Raw genomic sequence first — 24919 nt, 5'->3', positions numbered from 1 at the left:
GCACACACGCACGCACACGTACCACACAGATTTTCAGAATAACTTGGGACTCCACTCTATATTCAGTTTTTATCTACTTTTCCAGTCTTCCCATCGGCATTTTTGCATGCCCTTCAATGTTTGAAATACAGCTTTTAAATCGGCCATGGTTCCAAATTTTGTCATTATAAATTTTGCTGTAAGTAGTCAACTCAGCCAGCTTAATTTGTGAAGCAAGGAAATACTTACTCACTACATAAATAAATAAATAAATAAATCCAATATCGCTGCAATGTGCATGAATGCTTGCCCTCTCTCAGAAACTAGAACTGAGCTAAATGGTTTAACAGGTATGAATTTTCAGTCCTGAAACACTGGGGGGTTGGTCCAATTTATTTTTCTATCAACAGCCTGTAAGTGCTCTTCCTTCTCCATGCCCTGGTCAGCAATGATTAGGACTATTTAGCTTTTAAATAAACTTTATCAATTTGAATGACAAAAAATATTGTATTCCTTTTATCATACTGCTTTCCTTCATATCTTTAAAAGAAGTTTATTTCACTATTCATATTTTTCCTGTGATCTGGAAAAAACACTTTTGCAAACTGACTTTATATGATTGTTTTCCTTTAAACTTACCAGTTTTATGTTTAGACATCTGCCCTAAAACTACCTGAAGATTTTCTTCCTCTTTTTCAATTTCCTGCTTTATGAGTGCAAGTTGAGTTTTTTTTTCACTAATCTGGACATTGAGTTCTCCTTTCTGAAAACTCAGTTCTTCCAGAAGAGATTTTACTTCCTGTGCCAAAAAAAAAAAAAAAAAAAAGTCAACTCCCCTCCACAAAATTATGAATGGAAATTATACTGAGAACAGTTTTGTTATTAACTATCTCATTTCACAAAAACTCCAATTTGGAAACAAGTTCAATTTTGCCTTTTATGTCAAGAACAGCACTGTATTTTATTTTCCACTAACATATTCCTGTATAACGGAAGTAAGGAAGTCACATATCGTCTTCATTTAAAATGCATAAACAGTACTTACTATGTGCAAGGCAATGTGTTATAGAAAGAAAAGGCTGACTCTGATACATCTCCTGCCCTCAAGAGGCTGAGCACCTTGGGGGAAATCAGCAAGGAGCATAAACATGGTCATGAAAGGCTCTGATGCCCTAGGAAACCTGTAGAGTGCCTCCAAACTCAGAAGAGAGAAATTCCTTCCAAGGTAAAGGAAAAGTCAGGAAAGTCAACTTAGTGGCATGCAGCTGAACCAGGAAAAATGGCTAGGATCTGGACATTCCCAAAAAGGAAATTCCTGGAGAAGAAATGGTATGAGAAAGGCACAGAGGCCGAGAACCTTGGGTATGTCCAGAAAATACTACAGGAGAGCTACCCATGCAGCCACAGCCTGGATACAGAACAACACATCAAACTGATGTTACAGAGGGTTCACGATTCAGGAATTTAGAGCTGCATTTGGAGAGAAAACTAATTAAAATATGTTAAGATAAACCTACAACATCACCCTTGGATTCTTAAGAAAACTAGTAAAGAACACACCCTAATATGATTGCACTTCTCAGTTACTTCAGTTTCTCCCAGTCTCAGCGCCTCCTGGAGGTCAGCTTTGGCCTGGACCATGCTTCCCTGGAGTAGACGCAGCTCTTCCTTTTTATGCCCTAACTCCCTGTCCAAGACGGCCAGTTCTTGCTGCTGATCGGATACCTGCGTTCAAGAAAAGGGAAGAATGCAAAGCTTGACAACCTTCGTGCTTGCTGTGATGGAGAATATTCAGTCCAGCTAACGGCAGTGGGGAAATCAGGGGCTAGCCTAATTGTAATTATCCCAGCTGCAAGAGTCAGGAGGGCCAGGCTGGGGGTACAGGCATCAAATGCCTAATAAAGATCTTGAGTTCGCATACATAAAAACATATCCATCAAATCACAGCAAAAACAACAAGATGATAATAAGGAATATCCCTCAGGTTATGGTTTTCAAAATACTTGTGTGTCTATATACCTTATTCCATTACCTTGGCAATGGAAGTCAGGCAGGGATTTTTTAAATTTATTCATTTTGTAAATTTAAAAATGTCAACTTTAAGAATAGTACACATTTTATATAAAAAACAGAAAATGCAGGGGCGCCTGGGTGGCGCAGTCGGTTGAGCGTCCGACTTCAGCCAGGTCACGATCTCGCGGTCCGTGAGTTCGAGCCCCGCGTCGGGCTCTGGGCTGATGGCTCAGAGCCTGGAGCCTGTTTCCGATTCTGTGTCTCCCTCTCTCTCTGCCCCTCCCCTGTTCATGCTCTGTCTCTCTCTGTCCCAAAAATAAATAAACGCTGAAAAAAAAAAAATTTAAAAAAAAAACAAAAACAAAAAACAAAAAAAAAACAGAAAATGCAGATGTGCAAAAGGAAGAAAATAGAAAATATTTATCTCCCCTTATCAGATGACTGCTTTTGTACTTTGATACAGACCAAAAATATAAGCATGAGTGTTCATAAACACATTTAGCATAAATGATCTTAGGGGGCATCCTGTTTGGTTTTTTTTTATTAAAAAACTTTTTTTTTTTTTAGTGTTTATTTAGATTTATGAGAGAGATACAGAGCGTGAGCAGGGGAGGGGCAGAGAGAGAGTAAGACACAGAATCCGAAGCAGGCTCCGGGCTCCACGCTGTCAGCACAGAGCCCGACGTGGGGCTGGAACTCACAAACCGCAAGATCATGACCTGAGCCAAAGTCGGACACTCAGCCAACTGAGGGGTGTATCCCATTTTTAGACCCACTTCTTTTACTCAGTAATATATTCTATTTATTCTACTGAGTTGCGATTCAAATTTGGGTTGGACTCTACTCTTAATCACTAGGATACAGAGCCTCATTTATGCTTTATATCTTATTTTGTATTTTCCAGTCTTTTCTACAATCAAACATGTATTACTTTTTATCATCGTAACAGAAACGCAGGTTTCAAAGCAGCATGAACTGCTTTTCCAAGGCATCGGTTGCCATACCTGGCTTTTCAGCTTTTCCAGCTCAGCTTTCTTGGCCTGCAGGAGGGTCTCTGACTCTTTCAGGACGTGCAGGTGGTGATCCTCATTGTGTTGTGCAGCCTCGATGTCCTTCTGCAATTTCTGCAGCCTACGAACACCAGCAGCACTGGAGCAGATCTGAAGGAAGGCTGAACCCCAAGAGCGGTCTTCCAGCACAAGCCCCTTGGGCCCCCCAGAGGCTGTACTTACTCTCCGGTCAGTACTTCCTTCTTCTTGTTCAGGCACTGGAAGTCGGAGTCTTTTGCTGCAACAACTTTGTTTATTTCTTTCAAAGTTTCTTCTTGCTCCATTTTGTGCTGCTCCAAACCCTTTGCGTCAGCCTCGAGTAATCTACAACACACTGCTTTACTCTCCAAGGCCCCTTAGATTTAGCCTGCATTATTTATCTTAAGGCGATTACTACTCCCTTAGCCCCGAACTTGTCATTGATCTCCCTGAATACATCAATAGCCAAGAGGGACTCCACCTACCTGAGCTGCTGGTCAGCTTTGACAAGGTTAACAGCAGTTTCCTGGGCTCTCCTTTCTAACTCCTCAGCATCTTTTTCGATTTGCAATAGATTTCTCTTGGCATCAGTGAACTTCTCAACAGCATCTTTTGTCTAAAACAGACACTGTCATTAGAAGCGATTCAGTTACCACACTCCTTTTGCACCTCTTAGGAAAATCGACAAGGCCATACAGAAAGACTGATAAAAATGTACATTCACTTTGACTCTCCAACTCTCAGAAGAGAATTCAGGAGTAAAAAAATGACTACATAAAAATGCTCATTGTGTACTGAAATACAACTTGACAAGTGATAGATTAAGTGATAAAGCATCAACACAATGGAGTACTGTGTAGCCTTTAAGATGACAATATAGCAACATGGAAGAATGTTAATGGTATTATGTTGGCTGAAAAAAAACAAATTTAAAATGGCACTCTAAGGGCAACTATGTGCAATTAGATCTGTGTCTGCAAAGACAGAAAGGCTCTGCAAAAAGAAAAAGTCACTTGAGGGTGGTGACACTGTGAATGATCTTTTACTTAAAAATAATCTGTATACTATTATGCTATCTTATTCAATTAAAAATATCTCCACAATTAAGTGACAACAAGCTGATTTTACCAACAGTCCCTCCTTCACAGAGATTATTACTGTACTCTAGATACGATCGTGTTAAATAAAACCTCCTTCATTTAAAGATGAATTAATAATGTGTGAGAAACACAAACATTAAGTACTTTTGTCGAAGTACTTAAAACTTCTCCTGTACAGGATTTGGCAAAAAGAGATTACTTTTTTTTTTTCTTTTCGAAAACAGATTTTTTTTTTTTTTTTAATCAACTTGGTTTCCTTTTTCTGTCTAAAATAAGAGGTTTAAGACAATGCCACCAAAGGTCCAAAAATAGTGCTTGCTTTGCACTTCGTTGAACAGTGACTCCCCTTCAGGCCAAATACTCAAGCTGTGCAGCTGCACCAAAGTCCCAGGCTTGTTAAACTAGTCCAGTACATCTCCCGTGTGGATGCAAGAAGGCTGGCGAGCTCCCAAACAGCTAGATAGCTCACCACACTTCCTTCCATTCCAGATCCCTGGTTTCTGTCAGTTTCATCAGCAAAGCACTGGACAAAACGCACTACGTGCTTCAGAAAGTCACATTTCTAAGTAGTTTTCTATCTCTTTCTATGTTAGGTTTTAACATGTCTGACATCTTTCTCACAAAATGCACCACCTTCTCCCTCGCTCTTCCTCCTTAGCAAGCTGCCTCCCTGAATCATTTGGGGAGGACAAAAGGGGAAGAGCTTACTGGCCTCAGTTCACTTACTATTTCTGCCTACTACTGGTATCAATATTCTTTTATATACCAGTGATAAAGTTTTCTCTAGTCCTGCTCACGCCTATGTTATCTCACAATCGTCTAACATGTGACAGAAGGAACATGATCAGTTGATCATCTGAAAAGACACCAGGATGTTTTTCCATTCTTATTAAAGCCATCACTCACAGAGTATCTTTAATAAATCCTTTGTTTCAGTTCCTGGGTTACAGATTTCTATTCATTTAAATCCATCCATGTTGAAATAACATAAAAATAGTTTCTGAGATGCTCCATGTGGGTATGGGACTTTTTTACCCTGGAATTCTCCTCAAACTAAGAAAGCTCTTGGGTGGGGTGCCTGGGTGGCACAGTTGGTTAAGCGACCAACTTCAGCTCAGGTTATGATCTCATGGTTCGTGGGTTTGAGCCCTAGGTCCGGCTCTGTGCTGACAACTCAGAGCCTGGAACCTGCTTCGGATTCTGTATCTCGCTCTCTCTCTCTCTGCCCCTCCCCCTGCTCATGCTTTGTCTCTGTCTCTCTCTCTCAAAAATAAATAAAACATTAAAAAAAAAAAAAAAAAAGCTCTCTTGGTGAGGCAGAAGTTGAGCTGTGTGGCCCCGGGCCAGCTACCAGCTTCTCTGGGCTCCACCAGTGAACTGGGCTAACCACCATCTTACAGGGTTGCCAGGAAAGGTTAAGGAAGCAGTATTTATAAAATAGCCAATGTGTGGTCAGAGTAGGGGCCCAACAGAGTAGGGGCTCCTTTTCCTCCTCCATTTCTTTCTGTATCGTAGTCACAAGAACACTACCTCAGACCAAAAAATGCTTGATTTTCTATCATCAACTTGGAGAACGAAGTAATACCAGGAAGAAGTCTTCTGAGATCCACTGTTGCTTTTAGATGAATCTAGCATTGACCTATTTAATACAGAGAGATATCAGAGCCCAAATAATTTAAAGACACGCATAGGATTAGGAAGTAGGGTGTGTTAGGAACGGAATGATTTCGGCAGCTTTTAAGTCTTCCTGAACAGCCTAAGTATTCTTTGCCTGAACTGATAGGTGAGGGGGAGCAAAGCTGGGGAGTCAGGTGGCTTGCCCGAATTCTCACAGCTCCTTAACTAGCAGCGTGCAGCCTGGAACCCAACTGTCCACCTTGGGCGACCATGTTCTTATCACAATTTCTTTCTAGTCCTTCATGCCGCAGGCAGTGAGCTGCTTCACCCCAAACCACAGCAGAACATACTTTCTCCTTCGTGCGTGAAAGTTCACTTTCGGCCTCCGCCAGCAGCCGGTCAGCTTCCCTGAGTTCTGCTCGACGTTTCATAAGGGTCTTCTCGATGCACTCAATTTCATCCACGATATCTTCATGGTGTTTGAGTGACTTCTCTATTTCTAGTTCGTTCATAAGACTCTCGACATTTCCATCAAGGAAGTCTCTAAAAAAATCGTATACAAACATATTAAGAGTCTTCAAATGTAGACAATACAGACACTTGTAGTCTGATAAAAAGATGTACGATGATTTTCTACTCTCGTATGAGAAGGGCCGGAAGAGACATTTACATCTGACCATGTTCAAGGCCTAGGTTTACCCTTTTATTCAACATGGTACGCTGCTGACAGTAAGTGCACAATGCATACAAAGTACAATGCAGCTGTTTTATCTTTTTTTATTATTATTTTTTTTGTCAGCACTTGGGTCAAGACAATGTTGTCGTTTCTATTCTCCTATGGTATAAAAAGAAAGCCAACCACCACCATAATAATCATCCATTCCCCTAAATCTATCTTGCTAGTCGCAGCTCACCAACCATCCCAAAGACTTCCTAATTTTGTGATTTACTGTTCAATGATACAACGATATTTGACAAATCAGAAAGCAAGACACGGAAGTCACTAACTCAAGGCTAACATGTCAAAATTCTTTGAAAATGAAACTATGACAGGAAAACATGAAAATAAATTCATCAACATTTAACATGCTGTTTCTCTTTAAATGAAGGCAAATATATCCTTTCTTCGGATATTTTCGTGTTATCCAAATTCCTTAAAGTAAGCGTTTATTTTACTTTTATAACTAGGAAAAGAAGTGGTTACCCCACTGCCCTACCATCCTCCCTCAAAAAAATCTCACTTTAACCTCTCCCCACCATATGCCTACAAAAGTAAGAGAAGCAACCATCCTTGAAACGCTTACACAGTTTTTTAAATTTCTTTTTAAGCTTTATTTATTTTTGAGAGAGAGAGACAAAGCGTGAGTGGGGGAGGAGCAGAGAGGGAGAGGGAGACACAGAACCTGGAGTAGGCTCCAGGTTCCAAGCTGTCAGCACAGAGCCCGACACGGGGCTCAAACTCACGAACTGCGAGATCATGACCTGAGCCAAGTCGGACGCCCAACCGACTGAGCCACCGAGGTGCCCCAAACGCTCACACATTTATTCCCCATCTTCTCTCAGTGTGACCCTGGCTTTTCCCTGCCAGGTCTACCGGCCAGTCACAGGTGTGCTCCTAGAAGGCAGAGACCATAGCTCACTCACCCCTGGGATCTCCACCGATCTCCCTGCAACCCTGGTGCCTGGGCCAGTCTGGCTGACATGACAAAAGCTGGGGACCGTCATAACTCTTGAACCACTGCACAAGATGGGCTTCTACCCACCTGGCCCTCTCAGCGGATACTGCCTTCATTAACGGACCCTATGCCAGATGCTGGGGCACAAAGAGGCCCAGCCACCGCCCTCCTGGGCTCCTTACAACACAGTGTGAACAGTACTATACCCAAGGTTGCCAACCCGAACTGTGGGAGCCAGAGATGAGGAAGGCTTTGTGTAAAAGGGGATCTCTGACCTTTCTCTGGATAGACAGAGTGGAGTTAGGCAGAGGGCAGGGAAACCATTTTAGGCTAGGACAGTATGTGCAAAGGTGGAGAGGTAGGGGAGAATGTGGTGTTGGGGGAAACCACAGAAAAGTAGGTAGGGCCTGAACAAACACTGCGTGTAGGAGAGAAGGATAAGACAGGCAGGCAGGTTCAGATCCAGAGGGTGGTGTGCATTCTGACAGGACTGAGTCACATGGGAGAGTGGCTAGCTCGGATCTGTAGCCACGTTCAGGGTAGAATGGAGACAGAGCCTAGACACGGGAGGCCAAAGTAGAAGCTATTACGACGACCTGGGCGGAGATGATGAAAGGCCAGGGCGGTGGAGATGAAAGAAGGGGACCAGTTTGACAGCTCTTTGTGTACAGTTGTAGGACCCGGAGACCAACTGGAGGGTTGGGAAAGCGAGGAAAGCGGAGCTGCACACACCCGGCTTGTTTTTAGCCAGAGTAACTGGGGAGGGCGGAGGGTTATGCCATTCTCCAAGAGAGGCCACAAGAAGAGCTCATTTGGATTACGGGCCAAGAGAACTTGGACTTGCCCTGTGCAACTTGGGAGTCACCTGTGGCTACAACTTTAAATTAAACTCTATTCCTCAGTTCCATTAGCCACACTTCAAGTGCTCAATCCGCACACGTGGCCGGTGATTACTGTTTCGGATGGCATGGATCGACAGCATTGCCAAGGTCACAGAAAGTTCAACTGGACAACACCGATTCAGGTTACCTTAATAAGCCAGTGTCATGTTTATCAGAACTATAAAAGTGAAATAGCTAATAATCATAGTTACTTTCGCTGTTTATGTTTCTGGATGGTATCATGTAATTCTTCTACTTCATGCTCTAAGTCTTTCTTCTCTTGCAAAAGACCATCAATATTACGATGCAGCTCTTCCAATTCTTTCACCGACTGCCGCTTGGATGCTCTCGTGCACTGCTCCTGTTTCTCTGATTTTAAATGCTGCATGATGTCTTCTAATCTAGAAACTTCATTCTCCTGAACAAAGAAAAAAAAATGCAATACTGAGAAACATCACTTGATGTTTCTCTTCTTTCCTGCCAAAAGCTGCAATCGACTGTGCTTAAAGTGCTATCTATGACGTGAAAATGATGGTAGCTTCTAGACTTCAGTATGAAAACGAAAAATCAAGTCAGGCCAATTTTTTCAACATGCCACAGATGAAACTGATGAACTAACAGAGCTTTTAATTTTTCCATCAGTCCAACTATGGTTGATACACATTCACCAAGCACCCCTTATGGATAATCTCTGCCTCCAGAGTTCAGCAAATAGCAGAAGAGACGGACACAGGGGTCTCTCTCTAGGCACAAGGAGGGGAGTTGGCTGGAAGGCTGCCCAGAGGGAGAGGGGTTTTGCCTGGGTTTTGAAGAATAAGTGAAATGGGGAAGACCTAACCTGAAGAAATAACACGTGCTAATGCACGGAGGTATAAGAGGGCATGTGAGAAACTATAGAACAGCTGGGGACGGCTGGTAGGTAAAGGAACCAGCCCGAGAGGTGATGACAGGCCGAGCTGATGGCGCTGCCGTAAACACACATGCGCTGAGACACTGCAGGGTAACGGGAGGGACTATCGTTCCAACCACGTGAGCACACACAGGCCCTTTGCAACTAGTCTGACCTACTGCCCGGCACTCAGGGGTCCTAGTCCTTGTCTTCCTCTTAACCTGCTGGGAGGAAAAGGAAAACAGAAAGAGCTCTAGGCATCTTGAGTTTGAAGGAGGAGTTTGTCATGCATTTTAATTCTTTAGAACCATAAGTTTACAAAATAAGCTGGTGATTAGGAAATAATCATTTCTTGAAATGTAGCCTTAGAAAAGAATATGAAATACACTAAAAATTTACACAGTTGAGTCAACTACACTGCCTACAAATAGAGAAATGTTATGCAATCATTAAAATACTCCTTAAAAACATCTGTAAAACCACAGGGAAATGTTTGTAATGTTAAGTGGGAAAAAGAGAATATGAAATGTGTGCACAATAAGAATTATGAAAAGAAAAAAAGAATCATGAATCTTACCACCCAGAGATAATCCCCATCACAACCTTGCTATATACTGCTCCTACGTGTGAATACACAAAGCACATCCATGTGTATGCGTGCACACACACATACACATGCGTGTACAAGTACAGGCCCCACTACGTGAACACTCCTGTATGTACACATTAGTATCATACTTGTCAATAGAAAAATATACAATAAGCTCTCCAAAAATGGTTAATTTCTGGACTGAAAGTATTTTTGCTATAAAGTGGTTAAACCAAGCTTGTGGTCTGGCCTGGTGCCGTTAACTCCCATCCAGAAGGATATTTTAGTAAGAGAACGCTTGCTCCATTCTAAACATCAACTTTACGAACATACTTTGGGACATAATCCCTTCATAAGTAGGTCAAATCATCACATACACAACCTTATTCAGTCTCCCATGGTAGCAGGGTAGACGGGGGTCTCATGTCTCTCTACTTACCAAGTTATGGTGTTCCGGGACGTTGCAATGCAGCACCCCCACAGGGATGAGTGGGACAGAGAAGTTGGGGGGCGGAGGCCCATACACGATGGGGGCTCCAGCAGGAGGTGGGCCATAAACAACAGTGCCAGGACTGAGAGGCTGGCTGTTGTTGGGCAGGGGAGGAGGTGGTGCATACAGGGCCATGCCCTGGGGAACAGGAGAACCATCGGGAAACACAGTATACATCATGTATCCAGAAGGAGGCACGAATGGGCGTTCCTCATGGTCATCCAGCTCACTCTCTTCCTGACTATCTCCTCCACTGTCTGCATCTTGACAGAAATAAACAGAAGAGTATTTTACCCACATGGCTTATTGGGTAAACAAGTTCAGTAGAGAACAGGAGCATTTAGGACAAGATCCCCAAGAACTGGGAGTAAAATTCTGTGAAAAGGTCAAAATAGGGATTCGTATTATTTTCAGAGGCTGATACTTGAGTGTTTCTTATGCCTATGTGTTGAGTTGCTTTTTTCTGTCTTTATTCATTCATTTATTCGGCAACCATTTGGGTGTCTGCCTCAGGCTGCATAAACATAGAGAAGTGGAGATGTGTGCTGAGACACCAAGGCTCGCAGTGTCTATGGGTGCCATGATGCACGGCACTCTCCAAGGTGCTGGCTTCCTTACTCGCCTCCCCTACAAGCAGGTCTATATTTGTCTATCACGGATGACAGACAACCTAGCACACAGCAGGCACTCAATAAGTAGCTCTTGAATAAAGAAATTCTCAGAAGGGGACATTTTATGGCTTCACAGTCTAAGAGCAGCTAGATAATTTGCCTAGGATCACACAGCTGCTTGGTCAAAGAGCGAGGATTTACCCCAAGTCCGATTGACTGTTCCTCCTGGAGCTTTCGAAGATGGACCTAGAACATTTCATTTTAGTCAAGCTAATCAGTGTCATGATACAAGGATGTACGCACCTGCCATGCTCCAGGAGCACAGGTGAAAAAGCCGCTCAGTGTGCCTGGGTAAGGCAAGATGGAGGAAGGCTCCCTAAAGGAGTGGTGTTTGAGGGCCTGAGTCTTGCTGAAAGTCGAGCAGCAGTAGGTTTGGAAGAGGAAGGAGAAGGACATCCTAAAGAGAGGGTTTAAAGCACGGAGGCTGGAGGAACATGGCATGCTGTGACTATCTTAGGCAACTGGGTAGGACTGATGTGCACAACAGTGATGGGAGGTGAGACAGGAGGTCACTGGCCAAGATCACAGCAGAGGGCCTTGCAGACCAAGCTAAGGAGCCTGGACTCAGTCTTATGGATTTCAGGAAACCAATAAAAGAAATGCAACTTCCCTTATGTGATTTAACTTACCTCTATTTGAAAATGATTTATGTAACCCACTCCTGATGGGAGAATAAACCCAGTATCCTGAGACAGGTGGAGGCCCACTCTCCTCCTTTCCATCCTGCCATCCGCGACATGGTTTTCTAACAGGAGTTGAGGCTGTGTACTTTAGGCCTACACCAGAGTCTTTGGTGGCCTGGGAACTATAGCTGGAAACCTGAAATAAATGACAGCAAAGCCCACTATTAGAAATGAAAAGGCTGAGTTGGAGAAATGCCAAAGTCTAGAACAAAGTTGAGATGTGGCAAAGTTGAGAATGAACTGGTTTCTTTCCACAGATCACAATTCTCGTTTTTCACAGAGAAGTGAGACATGATTACACAGTCAGGTAAACTGCCTGAGTGTCAGCCTCTCTTCTCCAGTACTCCTCTTTCCTGGTGGTTTCTCCTCTTTTGCCTTGTCCTTGATGGCCCACGGATGAAGGCAAAGGAAACAAGTGAATTTTCAAGACCATCTGGGAGATCAGTCTCTTATTATCCTGGGAGCCTGGCATGGTTGAAAAGCTCTACTCTCCTAACTCTCCCTCCTTCCCAGTCATAAATAGGTCTACCTTTCGAACCCTTGCCCACCTTGGCCTTACAATGTTACAATGTCGAATATCTACACAGCTTCCACCTCCAGCCCTGGTTGTCAAGCAGGTTTAGATGTAGACTCTGGTTGACTCTACACAGTGCTGGATCCTAACTTGTCATAGCCACTTACTTCTCCTTGACGGTTGCCTGTCAGCTGATCGTAGCAGGATGTCACCCAGTCCCTCTGCTCTGGATGCAGGCTGCTTACCGTTCTCCCCTCACGTCCCACATTCAAGACCCATGCCCTGACCAGTTTGTTTCCTGAACACCCTCTCAGTGACACCTCTTCTCCTCCAGCTCTACTGCTCTAGCCCCAGCTTCTGTCCCTCACGGAATGAGTTCAAACAGCACCCTGCTCCCTCCTCCCCGAGTTTATCCACCGCAAATCAGGCCTCCACACTCAGCCCAGTTATCGTCCTTAAACTACAGCTCTGATTATATAATACATGTCCTAAATCCCTGAGGCCTCCACAAGTCAGTGTGAGACATTTTGAGCCCCTATGCAAAAAACATGAGCCCAAACTACTTTTCCAGACTCACCTTTCACCATTGCCAGCCAATCCTCCAGCCCCACAAGACCACTCACCATAGCTAAACCAACTCTCCCCTTCCACACGTCTCTTCCCTCCTAAAAGCCCATCCCTTGACAGCTAAGTGCTGACTTCATGGCTTTGTGTGAAGCCTTCCTTCCTGAACTGCCCCAATGAGAGGAATCCCTAACACTTCTGTGTAATAGAGCACACAGGTCAAGTCTGTTGTCACATGCATGCCCCTGTTTGTAACTGCCCTGGTGTCCCTGTCTCCCCACCAGTGCATGAGCCTGTGAGAGCAAGGGCTTGACCATTCCTCATGGTGCCCGCCCCATCTAGTACCTGACCTAGATTTCAGCAAATACAGAATGAAATGCTGGTTAAAATCAAATAAAATCCAGGTGCTCAGTTCTCTATCAGCCTCTGCATCGTTCCATACCCATTTCCAACAGGCTCTCTGGGCTCAAGTCACCTTATCCCCTTGCAGGATCTGCTATCAGGGACCCACAACATACCACCGGAGCATCAATGGGCAATGGCAATATTCCTTGAGAAGGTCCTATTTTCATCTCACATATCAAACACACTTAAGAACCTCAATGCATGGCTTAGTCTAGACATATTGTTCTTGACATCTGCTCACAAACTAGGGGAAGAGAACATGGTCACACTTCCTTCAAGAAAATTCAGTACACATTCCCAGCATCACAGACTTCCTACTTTTGATGATGATGGTGGTGGCATAAAGTACCAGTAGCCTCGTCTTCTGAAAGGATCTGCCATGCTGCTGATGTAATCGTTCTGATGAGAAACTTCACGTCGAAGTTCAGCAATTTCTTCCAAAACATTTTCAAAGCTTCCTTTGTTACCTGCAAAGGAAAGCCATTCTGTGAAGTTGGGCATGAAATCATGTACTTCCCTCCTCTCAACCTACACAAGTGATTCCATGACAGCCAATGACTTTGGCTCCTCAAAGTTGACTTTTCAGCCTCTCCCATGGTAATAAGTTTTTGCTAACACTTAAAGAGGATAGACGTACCCTTCTGTTGTTCATTTATAAAGGGAGGCAGAGAAAGAAAACAAACAGATGTGTAAACATTTCTTTTGAAAATTCAAAATTTCTTGTCTCATTGTAATCAAGTTTCTTAATACCTCACTTACGTAAAATGTTTAAATTCTTTGCTTTTATTCATTAAGCTAATTATCACAGCTCTGGAAATCAAGCATGGAATTGATCTATCAGAGCTAAATAAATTGCTAAGGTGAAAAACAAACAAGATGATTTTTTTTTAAAGATGATCTGACATTAGAACTATAAAACCACTACCAAAGTCAAAGCCTAGGGGCCCTTGGGTGGCTCAGTCAGCTAAGTGTCCGACTTTGGCTCAGGTCACGATCTCACAGTTCAGTTCGTGAGCTCGAGCCCCACATCGGGATCTCTGCTGTTAGTGCAGAGCCTGCTTGGGATCCTCTGTCCCCCTCACCCTTCCCCTCCCCTGCTCACACTCTCTCTTTCAAAAATAAATGTTTTTAACAAAAAAAACCCAAAACAACGAAAAAAAATCAAAGCCCAATACTTTACCAGCCCCGGTGAGGTCTAGTAAATTCCGCAGCCTTGTGATCTCTGTCCTTTGCCTCTCCATCGTCTCATTTAGTTTCTCCATCTCCAGCACGTGTGAGTTTGCTACTCCAGGGCCTACATCTACTTTCTCCATCTCAAGTCGAAACTATTTAAAAAATCACATACACAGGGGCGCCTGGGTGGCGCAGTCGGTTAAGCGTCCGACTTCAGCCAGGTCACGATCTCGCGGTCCGTGAGTTCGAGCCCCGCATCGGGCTCTGGGCTGATGGCTCAGAGCCTGGAGCCTGTTTCCGATTCTGTGTCTCCCTCTCTCTCTGCCCCTCCCCCGTTCATGCTCTGTCTCTCTCTGTCCCAAAAATAAATAAACGTTGAAAAAAAAAAAAAAAAAAAGATAACCTTTAAAAAATCACATACACAAAATTGCCAACGAATATTCTTTCCCACATGCACCCTGCAATTTGATTTAGTAAATCCAGAACTTTTACCTACACTTTACTAATGAGGAAAACGCATTACTCCTTGTATTTAAATTGCACTCTGCCTGACACGTGGTAGAGGACAAAGTGCTGATGAACTACTGACTGTACTTCCAATAATATTGTCTCTCGGGAGCTGATATAGGACCGATAAGGGGAAGGTGTCAGGGTACCAGCACTGACCTGCTCCTCTTTATCTCTGAGAAGGTTCTGCAGGAGTTCAATCTCAGCTTCTGCTCGGGTCAGATCCTTGGCCGCCTGCGCTGCCTGTCTGCTGAACTTCTCCGTCTCCTGCAACTCCTGCTGGGACAGAGGTATGAGAAAGGCAGCACTGCCATCACGTGTTGTCGTCTTCATTTCTTTCTGCCCCTCAGACGGACTCCTCTGTTTTCGTCCGACTGCCTGCCTGGCCACCCTATGCGTGCGTGGCGCCTGGTCCCACCTCATCCTGTGCTATTCCCATCACTTGGCAGCCTGCTCCGCCCCTCTATGGGGGCCACGTGAGCAGGGGGCTGCATCTGAAAGAGCAAGGGCTAGCTTTTTCTTCACTGTTCTACAGCCTTCCACGACTGAGGTCTCTCTGGACTCTCATCATTACATTTTCTCTATGATCTGCTGTCCTAATCTCATGAGCATTTGTACCCTTTAAAACCGTTAACAGATACCATCTCAGTCAGGAGGCAAAACAGTCCTGTAGGTCACATATTATCTGACTGCACAAGATGAAAAGTCTGGGGTTCAGAAAGATTCTGTGACAAGCCTTTAAAACCTTAGTTCAGGTGTGTATGGGCAGCTACCTCCCTAAGCGGAGCTCTACACCTTGAGGTGGGGACGGTATGTTTCATTTGATGGCTCTCGTCAGGGCTCAGTAGAGGGCAGGACCCATGGCAGGGCTGCGACTGGAGAAATACAATCTTCAGTCTGAAGGGGAACAGACAACTTTACGGTGGTTTATAAATCAGCCAAAGCCTATAAGAGCAGTGATACAAGCAGCTATGGTTTGGCGACAGCAGCAGCACCGTGGAAACTTGTTCTGCACGTGTGGACTCACCTCTGCTCGCTCTTGGTTAATTTTCATAACAGTTCCATGAAGGGACCTGAGCTGGTCTTTGGCAATGGTGAGCTCAGCTGTGGCCAGCTTATCAGAGGCGGCCACGGCTTTCTTTAGTTTCTTTAATTCTCTGTCTAAGCCGAGAAGCTGCTCCTGAGATTTGGCATCTTCAAGTTTCTTCTAAAGTGAAAGAAACATTAAACAAACAGATGAGTCATTTGGTAACGATGAATTAAGACATAGCTCCATGAGGGCAGGGACTCCATTCACTGCTGCATGGTCTGTGCCTAGAATAATAATACATGGTACAGGGGTGCCTGGGTGGCTCAGTCGGTTGAGCGTCTGACTCTTGATTTTGGCTCAGGTCTGATCTCACAGTTCGTAGGATCGAGCCTGGCATTGGGTTCCGCACTGGTGGCATGGAGCCTGCTTGGGGTTCTCTCTCTCCCTCTCTCTGCCTCTCCCTGGCTTATGATCTCTCAAAAGTAAACAAACTTAAAAAAAATAATACACGGTACAAAGTAGGTGTTCCATATTCACTGAGTGAATGAATAAATAAAACCAACTCAAAACTGTATGGTAAACTTAGAAGGAAATCAGTCTTCTTAGTCAAGAACCTCAGTGATCATAGGGTCGCCTGGGTGGCTCAGTCTGCTGAGTGCCCAATTTTGGGTCAGGTCATGATCTCACGGTTCATGGGTTTGAGCCTTGCGTTGGACACTGTGCAGACAGCTCAGAGCCTGGAGCCTGCTTCAGATTCTATGTCTCCCTCTCTCTCTCTGCCCTTCACCTACTCACAGTCTCGGTCTCTCTCTCTCTCTCTCTCTCTCTCTCAAAAGTAAACATTAAAGGGGCTCCTGGGTGGCTCAGTTGGTTGAGCATCTGACTTCAGGTCAGGTCATGATCTCATAGTTTGAGTTTGAGCTCCGCATTGGGCTCTGTGCTGACAGCTGGGAGCCTGGAGCCTGCTTCGAATTCTGTGTCTCCCCCTCTCTCTGCTCCTTCCCCGCTCATGCTCTGTCTCTCTCTCTCTCCCTCCTTCAAAAATAAATAAAAACATTAAAATTAAAAAATAAATAAACATAAAAAAAAACGTTATAAAAGGACCTCAATGATCATAGATTCACTCATTCATTGGAAAAACATTTCCTGGTGCCATCACCAAGTGATAGACCAGTCCCTTGGGATCACTGGGTCAGGCACTGGGCATACAGCGATAAATAAAACAGACTTGCCTCAAAGAGCTTATGAGAGATGGATATTAAACAAATACTCAGAAAAACATATAACCCAAAATGGTGGTCAGTGCTATCAAGGGACAGAACAAAGTACTATTTGAGAGACTGTGGGAGAGACCTAGATTGGTAGGGAGGGAACAGTCAGAGAGGAGGGTGGAAGAATGTGGTCCAGGAGAGGGAATGGCATGCGGGAAGGTCAGGAGAACTTAGTATTTTTGAGGAACTGAAAGAAGGAGCATGGTGATAATAAGAGGGAGCTAAGGAGAGGCAAATCATGCTGGGCCTTATAGGCTTAAGAATTTGGGTCTTTTTTTTATAACAACAACAGAAGTTGCTGAAGAAAGCGGAAATGAGGGGGGCTGACGAGCCAATTCATGTTAGTGTTTTATTTAAAAAAAATTTTTTTTTTAATGTTTATTTATTTTTGAGACAGAGAGAGACAGAGCATGAACGGGGGAGGGTCAGAGAGAGGGAGACACAGAATCTGAAACAGGCTCCAGGCTCTGAGCTCTCAGCACAGAGCCCGATGCGGGGCTCGAACTCACGGACCGTGAGATCATGACCTGAGCCGAAGTCGGCCGTTTAACCGACTGAGCCACCCAGGCACCCCATGTTAGTGTTTTAAAGTTTATTTATTTATTTGGGGGAGGGGGTTAGGGGCAGAAAGAGAGAGACTCCCAAGCAGGCTCCACACTGTCTCAACTGACTGAGACACCCAGGTGTCCCTTAATTTATGTTTTTAAAGAGCATGTTGGCTGCTCTGTGGAGCAGGGTCATCAGTGGGAGTGGGAGAACTGTCAGGTGGCCACATCAGCTGTCCAGATGAGAAGTAATGGCTGGATGGGGTGGTGGCATCCGAGAAGAAAAAAAGGACCCATATTCCAGATGTATTTTGGGGGTGGACTGAACAGGACTTGGGAACTGAAGGGTTCTCAGTGAAGTACGAAGCACGTCATTGAAGCTGGGAGAAGGGAGAAGGGAGAAGGGAGGTGTGGGGAGTGACAAGGTATGAAACGGTGAGGCGTAGGACAGTGAACTTCCCAGAGAGAAGGGGAACACTGCCCATTTGAGGCTGATGACCAAGAGATGACAGTGATACCACTACTCCTGGTGGCTGCTGTTTTTCTGCAGGAATGCTTAGCATGGGCACCCGCCTAAAGAAAGCTTTTGGCTACAGTTTTGTCAGGTAAGTGAGACAGAAAAGGACAAGGGATTTGAGGACTTCTGCAAAAACGGCTATAGTGGTGGACCATGGAATTTAAATTGGACGACAAGGTATACGGCCAGGAAAGCCTAACAGACAGAAAAGATGGGGCTGATGCCCTGGAACTGTGAGGGAGGCTGAGAAATCGTCGGTGTGGGGGCGCAGTGAGAGAGACAGAGCGGGGTGCTGTGGTTCGGGACTGCAGAGGGGGTGGGCACAATTTCTCAACTGGACAAGGTCGACAATGTGACCATGGCAGGAGATGGTTGAGGGGGGATGGAGAAGCTCAAAGAGAGGCCGCAGGATTAGGAAGATGAGGAGTTAAAAACTAATTTCCCGTGGATGTGTTCAACTGTGCACAGGATTTCTGAGGAGGCAAACTCCTGCCAACGGCACTCAAGAGTCTAAAGTCACTCCTCGCACGCCAGCTCTCTCATTTTCATCTACCATGGCACCACCGTGTCTCGGGCCCTTGATTCAACCACAATGCATCCCGGGTTCCCCTGGGTCCAGTTCCCCTGAGCCAGCAATGCTGCCGGAGGCGACCGTGGGCCTGCTCCCCGGGGGCAGGGTCCAGGCACAGGGACACAGATGGCACACTCCCCTAGTCTTCCCCACCTTTTTCTCTAACTCCTGGAGTTGGGCCAGAATTCTCTCCTTCTCTTCATCAGCTTCCTGAAGTTGGAGGTCTGTAAGGCCTTGGATTTCCTCCATACTTTTTAGATTTTCTTGCAAATAGTGAATTTCATTCTCCAACTGTTGGATTCTCGCTTCGTGCTGCCTCTTATCGAAACTAATCTGTGAGAAAATCAAGTTTTGAAGATGATTTTTTAAGCAGAATATAAACTTCTTAGAGAACTACATTTCATTTTACTAAAGAGCGTAATGACATTTTGTACTAATGAGTTACAGGGGGCAGTTTTATCTTGAATGTTCTCTAGGATCCATTTTAATGTTTGCCTCATCATTAAAATAATTACATCCAGAAAAATCAGATTCTGGCATCATACTGCACCCTAGCAATATGGTATTGTTTACCCACAGGTTCAGAAACATTTCTCACTTGCTTCCAGAACAAGGAAAACATAGCCACAAAGAAGCCTGACTGATATCAGTAACCATATTCAGGGCTGAATTTTAGTCGCACGCAGTCTGACTGGTTAAGAGTGAAAATAACAGTAATTATACTGTATTTATGCGAGGAAGGAAGCACTGTAATTTGTTGAAAAACAGGAGTATTGGCCAAACGCTTCCCTCCAGCTGCCTCAGGCCCCTTTCTTACTCTCGCTTCCAGGGCTCTCTCGCAGGCATGCCTGAACTCCTCTTGTCCGTTCACCAGTTTCTCTTGTTGCAGAGCCATTTCTTCCTGGAGTTTTCTCTCTCTCACTTGTGCTTCCTGTCTTTCCCACTGGGAGCGTGCAAGGATTTCACTGAACTGTTTCTGCAAATCAGCAAGACTTTTCCCTAAGACATCTGAAGGAGTATGGATTCTGGTAAGGGGGGAAAAAAGACGGTATGTGACCTCTTCTTTCTCATGCCAGACACTGGGTGCAAACTGTGTTGGTAACATCAGTGTGGGACTAAAAGGAGCTGCGTGGAACAGTGATGGGAATCAGCACACAGAGCAACTGAGCATCTCCTAAGTGCGAATCAATGTTTTAGCCAATGACTGCTGTCACTCCGAAAACACAGGCTCCTAGCAGGCTAACAATGCTTGCTCAAAGAATAAATGTCCCCTTCATATATTTAAATGCACCTTGGCTTTCTTCTGAAATTGATTTTCTATTTAAAATGCATAATGTGGCTCTACTTCCTGACCACATGCAATGAACTTTCAAGAGTTACTCTTAAAACTTGTTTTAATTAAATTAAATTAATTAAAGTAATTAAATTAATAAATTAATTAAAATGATTTAATTTAAATTAAAGAATACCTAAAAGTATGAAAGATTTAAAATGTAAAAAAATCAGTGACAGGCAATTTGAATGTAGCAATCTTGTGTCTCAATCATGGAACTATGACTTGGGAAACCTTACAAAAGAAATCAGCCATTAGCGTAACTTAGGAAGGTGAGTCCATATGAACCTCACATTCATAACTTGGCAATCTTAACACCAGGAGGTCCCATTCCAATTTTCCATTACCTCATTTCCCCGGCTCCTGACTTCAGTTTTTTCCTTAGCTCATCCACACGAGCTGCCACGTCTTCTGGACGAATCAAACCATCAACCACATGGTTAAGGTGATTCTGGAAATCTTTAAGTTGCTGTTTTAACAGGTCATTGTCATCCTATGGATGGTGGTATAATGGGGTGGTAAAAGTTACCAAAAGAAATTAAAATACATGCACATCCGCATACACAGCCTGTATTACTTGTCATATGATAGTTTTATTCACCCCCCTTTACCAATTTTTTTTAAAAACCCTTTCTACTTGGGCTGACAGTATCTGAATCTACTGATCAACCTAAAGTCACAAAAGACAGAACCAGGCATTAGGATGTTTCCTGACGTGATACGAAAGCAAGTACCTATGTTCTTGCTGAGAAGTAACTAAGATGAATCTAAATAAGCCTCTGTTTAAGAACATGTTAATCAATACCATAAAAGATGCTACCAGCAAAATCTAGGATGCGAAACTCCAAGGGACAAAGACCTGGTTTTCTTTATTTATTTTTAAATTTTTTTAAATCTTTATTTATCTTTGAGAGAGAGAGAGAGAGAGAGAGATTGAGAGCATGAGCAGGGAAGGGGCAGAGAGAGAGGGAGACACAGAATCTGAAGCAGGCTCCAGGCTCTGAGTTGTCAGCACAGGGCCCGACACAGGGCTTGAAGCCACAGCCTGTGAGATCATGACCTGAGCCAAAGTTGGACGCTTAACCGACTAAGCCACCCAGGTGCCCCTGGTTTTCTTTAAAACATAAAGGGGGAAAGGAGGAGGACATCTATAGACTACAAGAGACTTAAGGACCAAGTCAACCAAATGCAATGTGTGCACTTTATTTGGATCCTGGTTCCAACAAACACTTGTAAAAACAGATAATCTTAAAATTTGATGTTAGGGAATTCTTATAATTTTAAGATATAAAGAGGTATCTGTTTATGTTTTTTTTTTCTTTTTTAAGGCTCTGTACAGTATTTTTTTTTAATAAAAATTTTTTTTTTAATGTTTATTTATTTTTGAGACAGAGAGAGACAGAGCATGAATGGGGGAGGGGCAGAGAGAGAGGGAGACACAGAATCGGAAGCAGGCTCCAGGCTCTGAGCCATCAGCCCAGAGCCTGACGCGGGGCTCGAACTCACGAACTGTGAGATCATGACCTGAGCTGAAGTCGGACGCTTAACCGACTGAGCCACCCAGGCGCCCCAAGGCTCTGTACAGTATTTACAGACAAAGTAAGATTTTCAGATTTACTTCAAAATAATTCAGTGTGTGAACAAGTGGGAGGGTTGGGGTATGGCAGGCATTATGGATGGAGTAACACTGGCCACGGGTTGTTAACTGTCGAAGATGGGTAATATGCATATGAGGAGTCATTTTAGTATTCTACTTTTGTATGTGTTTGAAATGTCCACAATTCAAAGTTAAAAAACAAAACCAAAAAAAACAAAAAACAAAAAACAAAACCAACAACTTTCCCATAATTCTCTGCCAAGCAACTAAAAACTGAAACCTCTAATACTAAAGCTTCTCTAATAGCTTATATAATTCTCTGTGGGAGTATCTGTTACATGCCAGCATATTTTCACTATTAACAAATAAACATATGTGGATCCAAGAATTAAATTCATACAATGCCCCTTGAAAGGGGTTGCACTAGAGTGCAACCCACTCTCGTTAAATTCCTGGATAATTACAAAGATATTTCAGGGGAAGAAGAATGCACCAATCTGACCCTGTTAGCTCAGTCTGGTGACAAACTGAGTGAAAGAAAGTAAAGGAAAACTGTTAAAAATCACCCTAAATTGTAAAGAAAAATTGTTCTACATCCTAAGACATTGATTGTATTGCCCTGAAGTGATTTACTTCAAACTCAGTGAAACACTCTTAACTAAAATGGAGAATTCAGGATTGCAATGAACATGTTAACTGCCTGTCCCATCTGGAGTCTGTTATCTGTAAACTGTCCTGAACATTGCCTTGAGGTGCCTGTATTTCTACTACTGTCTAATCCTGGGCACAGGTGATCAAACCAAAGGCCAAACAATCCACAGACTAGCCAGGAAACAAGTTCTCACTCTCTCCAAAATTTGAACCAAGATCCAGTACATCGTCAAGTCTGTAAAAGCTGGCCTTGTAAAGGTATGTCAGCTTAGGGCTGGAGTCAATGCTGGGTCAAATACAATACCCACAGAGACAGAGGAGAATGAGAGAGCCATGTAGTTCCTGAAAGACTGACTGATAGAGCAGCTCTGTCTCCTTTCTTGAGCTAGTGTTAGTAGGTTCTGGTTCACTGCAACTAAATGATTGTCTGACAAAGACAAATGCAGAGTGAGTTTAACTTGAACTCTGTTATCAAGAGGTTAGTAGGCCAAGGACCTAGTTTTAACTAAGGTAGTCTCACAGCATGGGCTAGTGTTCTGGAAAGCTGACTTCGGTTTCTACCTTGGAGGAGAAGGCCCCCGAAGAACACATTTTAGCCCCTTGAAGCGACGTATGCTGAAGTATGTGGGTGAAATAAAGATGTATGAGATTTTCTTTTGAAGTGTTCCAGCCAAAAAATATAAAAGGGTACTAACTAAAACAAGAACGGCAGAATGCCGGTAACTGTTTCAGCAGGGTAAACAAAAGGACATAAGACTATTCTATTTTTGTGATTCAAAAATTTCCATGGTAAATATAAAAAAATAATCTATTGAGCAGCCAACACACACACAACTCAAACGAGAATGGAAAACGCGCACATCTTTTCTGATACTTGTTTCAGAAATTAAACTGAGAGAGGTAAAAATTAACTTCTAGGTTACATTTCCCTAAACTTTAAGGAAAAAATATCCAAGGCCTTGAAAGAAGGGAGAGAATGTGGGTGAGCTGTTTAGGCTTATTTGTCACAAACCCCCCTGCCTGGAAGCCTCCCTTAAGACCTTGGCAACTCTGCGCCTTTATTTCTGGTGAAGTATGACACCTGCCCTGTCAGTCAGCCAAGTGGCCCTTGGCCTCATGGATTTGGAGACCTGAATGTTGATCCAGGTACTTGTTCACTCAGACATCTGTGCTCTCTCAGAGAGTTTAATTATCTGGAAAATCCTGTCCACCTGCTTCTCTGGCAGTTTGTCGGGCAGATTATTGTGACAGTAGCAGTAAAGACATTCCGCCAAGGCAAACCCCCACAGATGTAAAATGACTGCATTTTTAGTAGAACCCTTTCTGAGAAGGCGACTGTGAACACTGTTTACAGTTAAGAAGTTCTGCAGCCCACTCTAGCTAAATTCCTGGATAATCACAAAGATATTTCAGGGGAAGAAGAATGCACCCATCTGATCCTTTTAGCTCCGTCTGGTGACAAATCTGCTTCTCAGAGAAATGCAAGGTATGGCTGTCACCCGTGAGTTTCCACAGCACTGGCTCTTTACTCCTGACACTGCCTCCGTCTCTTCACATCACCACCACAACACAAAAGATGCGCATGTTCATGATTTTACAACGATGGGCTCACAAGAGGACAGAGGCTCTGGTACCATCCCACCCAGAGTTCTTCTCTTCTAATAATTCAAGTAGCCTACAACATGTTGGCACAGGCTGTTAAGGGTCTGACTACAGGCAGCAACACCTTAGGGTGTCCTACGTGAGAATGCACCCTGGACGAACGCGTCTCTACCTGCAGCTGTTTAAGTTGTGTGCGGAGCTCGCTGTTTTCTTGGTCCTTTCCTTCGGAGAGCTGGGCTTTTCTGAGGGCATTCCTGAGGGCTTGCTTTTCCTTCTCAAGTTCTGCTTGAAGGGCCGACTGTTCTAACTATTGCCGTGGGAAGCAAACGATATGAAAACATAAAACAGCAACAGCTTTTTCAATCTAAAAAGCCATAAATTTACATACACGCACAATTCCTTGCTAGCTATGGTTTCATAGTAACTCCATTTTATGTCCGTACGCTCAGATTTCAAAGCCCAAGTTCATCTTTTTCACATGTCTCCTTCAACTATTAACACTTAAGAGTAGACATCACAATGGGCTCAGCCCAGATATACCAAATTAGAATCTCAGCGCTGGGCCCAAGGACCTACCTTTGAGAGTTCTGTGAGTGATTCAACAGAGACTGCTCCTCTTTTCCTCAGACCAGTATTTCTCAAACTGTGGTCCTCATCAAAAATCACTTGGTGTGCTTGTGAAAAATGCAGATGCCCAGACTACCTCTCAGACTCAATGGGCCAGAAGCTCGAGGACAGGGCCCAGGAATCTGCATTTAACAAGCATCTCAAGTGACTTCATAGAGCTAAAGTACCCCAATTAGAGATCTGTGGGTCAGGGAGAGACTGCTATGCTCCGTACCCTCAACATATGGCTTGAAGACCAATTCTGGCAGTGCTGATTTCAAGAAGGGGAGAGTCCCTTTCAATACCCAGTAAATCTGTGAAAAGGCTAGGCTGCTATAACACTTTTGTCAAGACTCACGAGGGGGAAAAAAAGGACAATGGAAATACAACGGAGAACAGATCTTAAACTAGTAAAGG

General features: G+C 43.9%; 1 protein-coding gene across 13 annotated transcripts in view; it reads right to left on the bottom strand.

Moving 5' to 3' along the window:
- Nucleotides 1-24919, bottom strand: part of CNTRL (centriolin) — an 85161-nt gene that overhangs the window by 15600 nt on the left and 44642 nt on the right. For all 13 annotated transcript variants that reach the window (XM_045468797.1, XM_045468802.1, XM_045468805.1 and 10 more), the window contains 17 exons: nt 24069-24203; nt 20394-20539; nt 19531-19738; nt 18867-19046; nt 15807-15986; nt 14939-15055; nt 14280-14424; nt 13418-13566; nt 11563-11752; nt 10212-10525; nt 8507-8712; nt 6088-6280; nt 3506-3636; nt 3225-3365; nt 2997-3123; nt 1540-1704; nt 619-778 (listed from right to left, as the gene is read on the bottom strand). In XM_045468797.1, coding sequence (XP_045324753.1) covers nt 619-778; nt 1540-1704; nt 2997-3123; nt 3225-3365; nt 3506-3636; nt 6088-6280; nt 8507-8712; nt 10212-10525; nt 11563-11752; nt 13418-13566; nt 14280-14424; nt 14939-15055; nt 15807-15986; nt 18867-19046; nt 19531-19738; nt 20394-20539; nt 24069-24203 — 2887 coding nt within the window. The remainder of the gene's footprint in view (nt 1-618; nt 779-1539; nt 1705-2996; nt 3124-3224; nt 3366-3505; nt 3637-6087; nt 6281-8506; nt 8713-10211; nt 10526-11562; nt 11753-13417; nt 13567-14279; nt 14425-14938; nt 15056-15806; nt 15987-18866; nt 19047-19530; nt 19739-20393; nt 20540-24068; nt 24204-24919) is intronic.

This window comes from Leopardus geoffroyi, chromosome D4 (genome assembly GCF_018350155.1).
Source record: "Leopardus geoffroyi isolate Oge1 chromosome D4, O.geoffroyi_Oge1_pat1.0, whole genome shotgun sequence".
Taxonomy (NCBI): Eukaryota; Metazoa; Chordata; class Mammalia; order Carnivora; family Felidae; genus Leopardus; species Leopardus geoffroyi.
The sequence above is the reverse complement of the archived record's forward strand: the minus strand, read 5'-3'. Positions and strand labels throughout refer to the sequence as shown.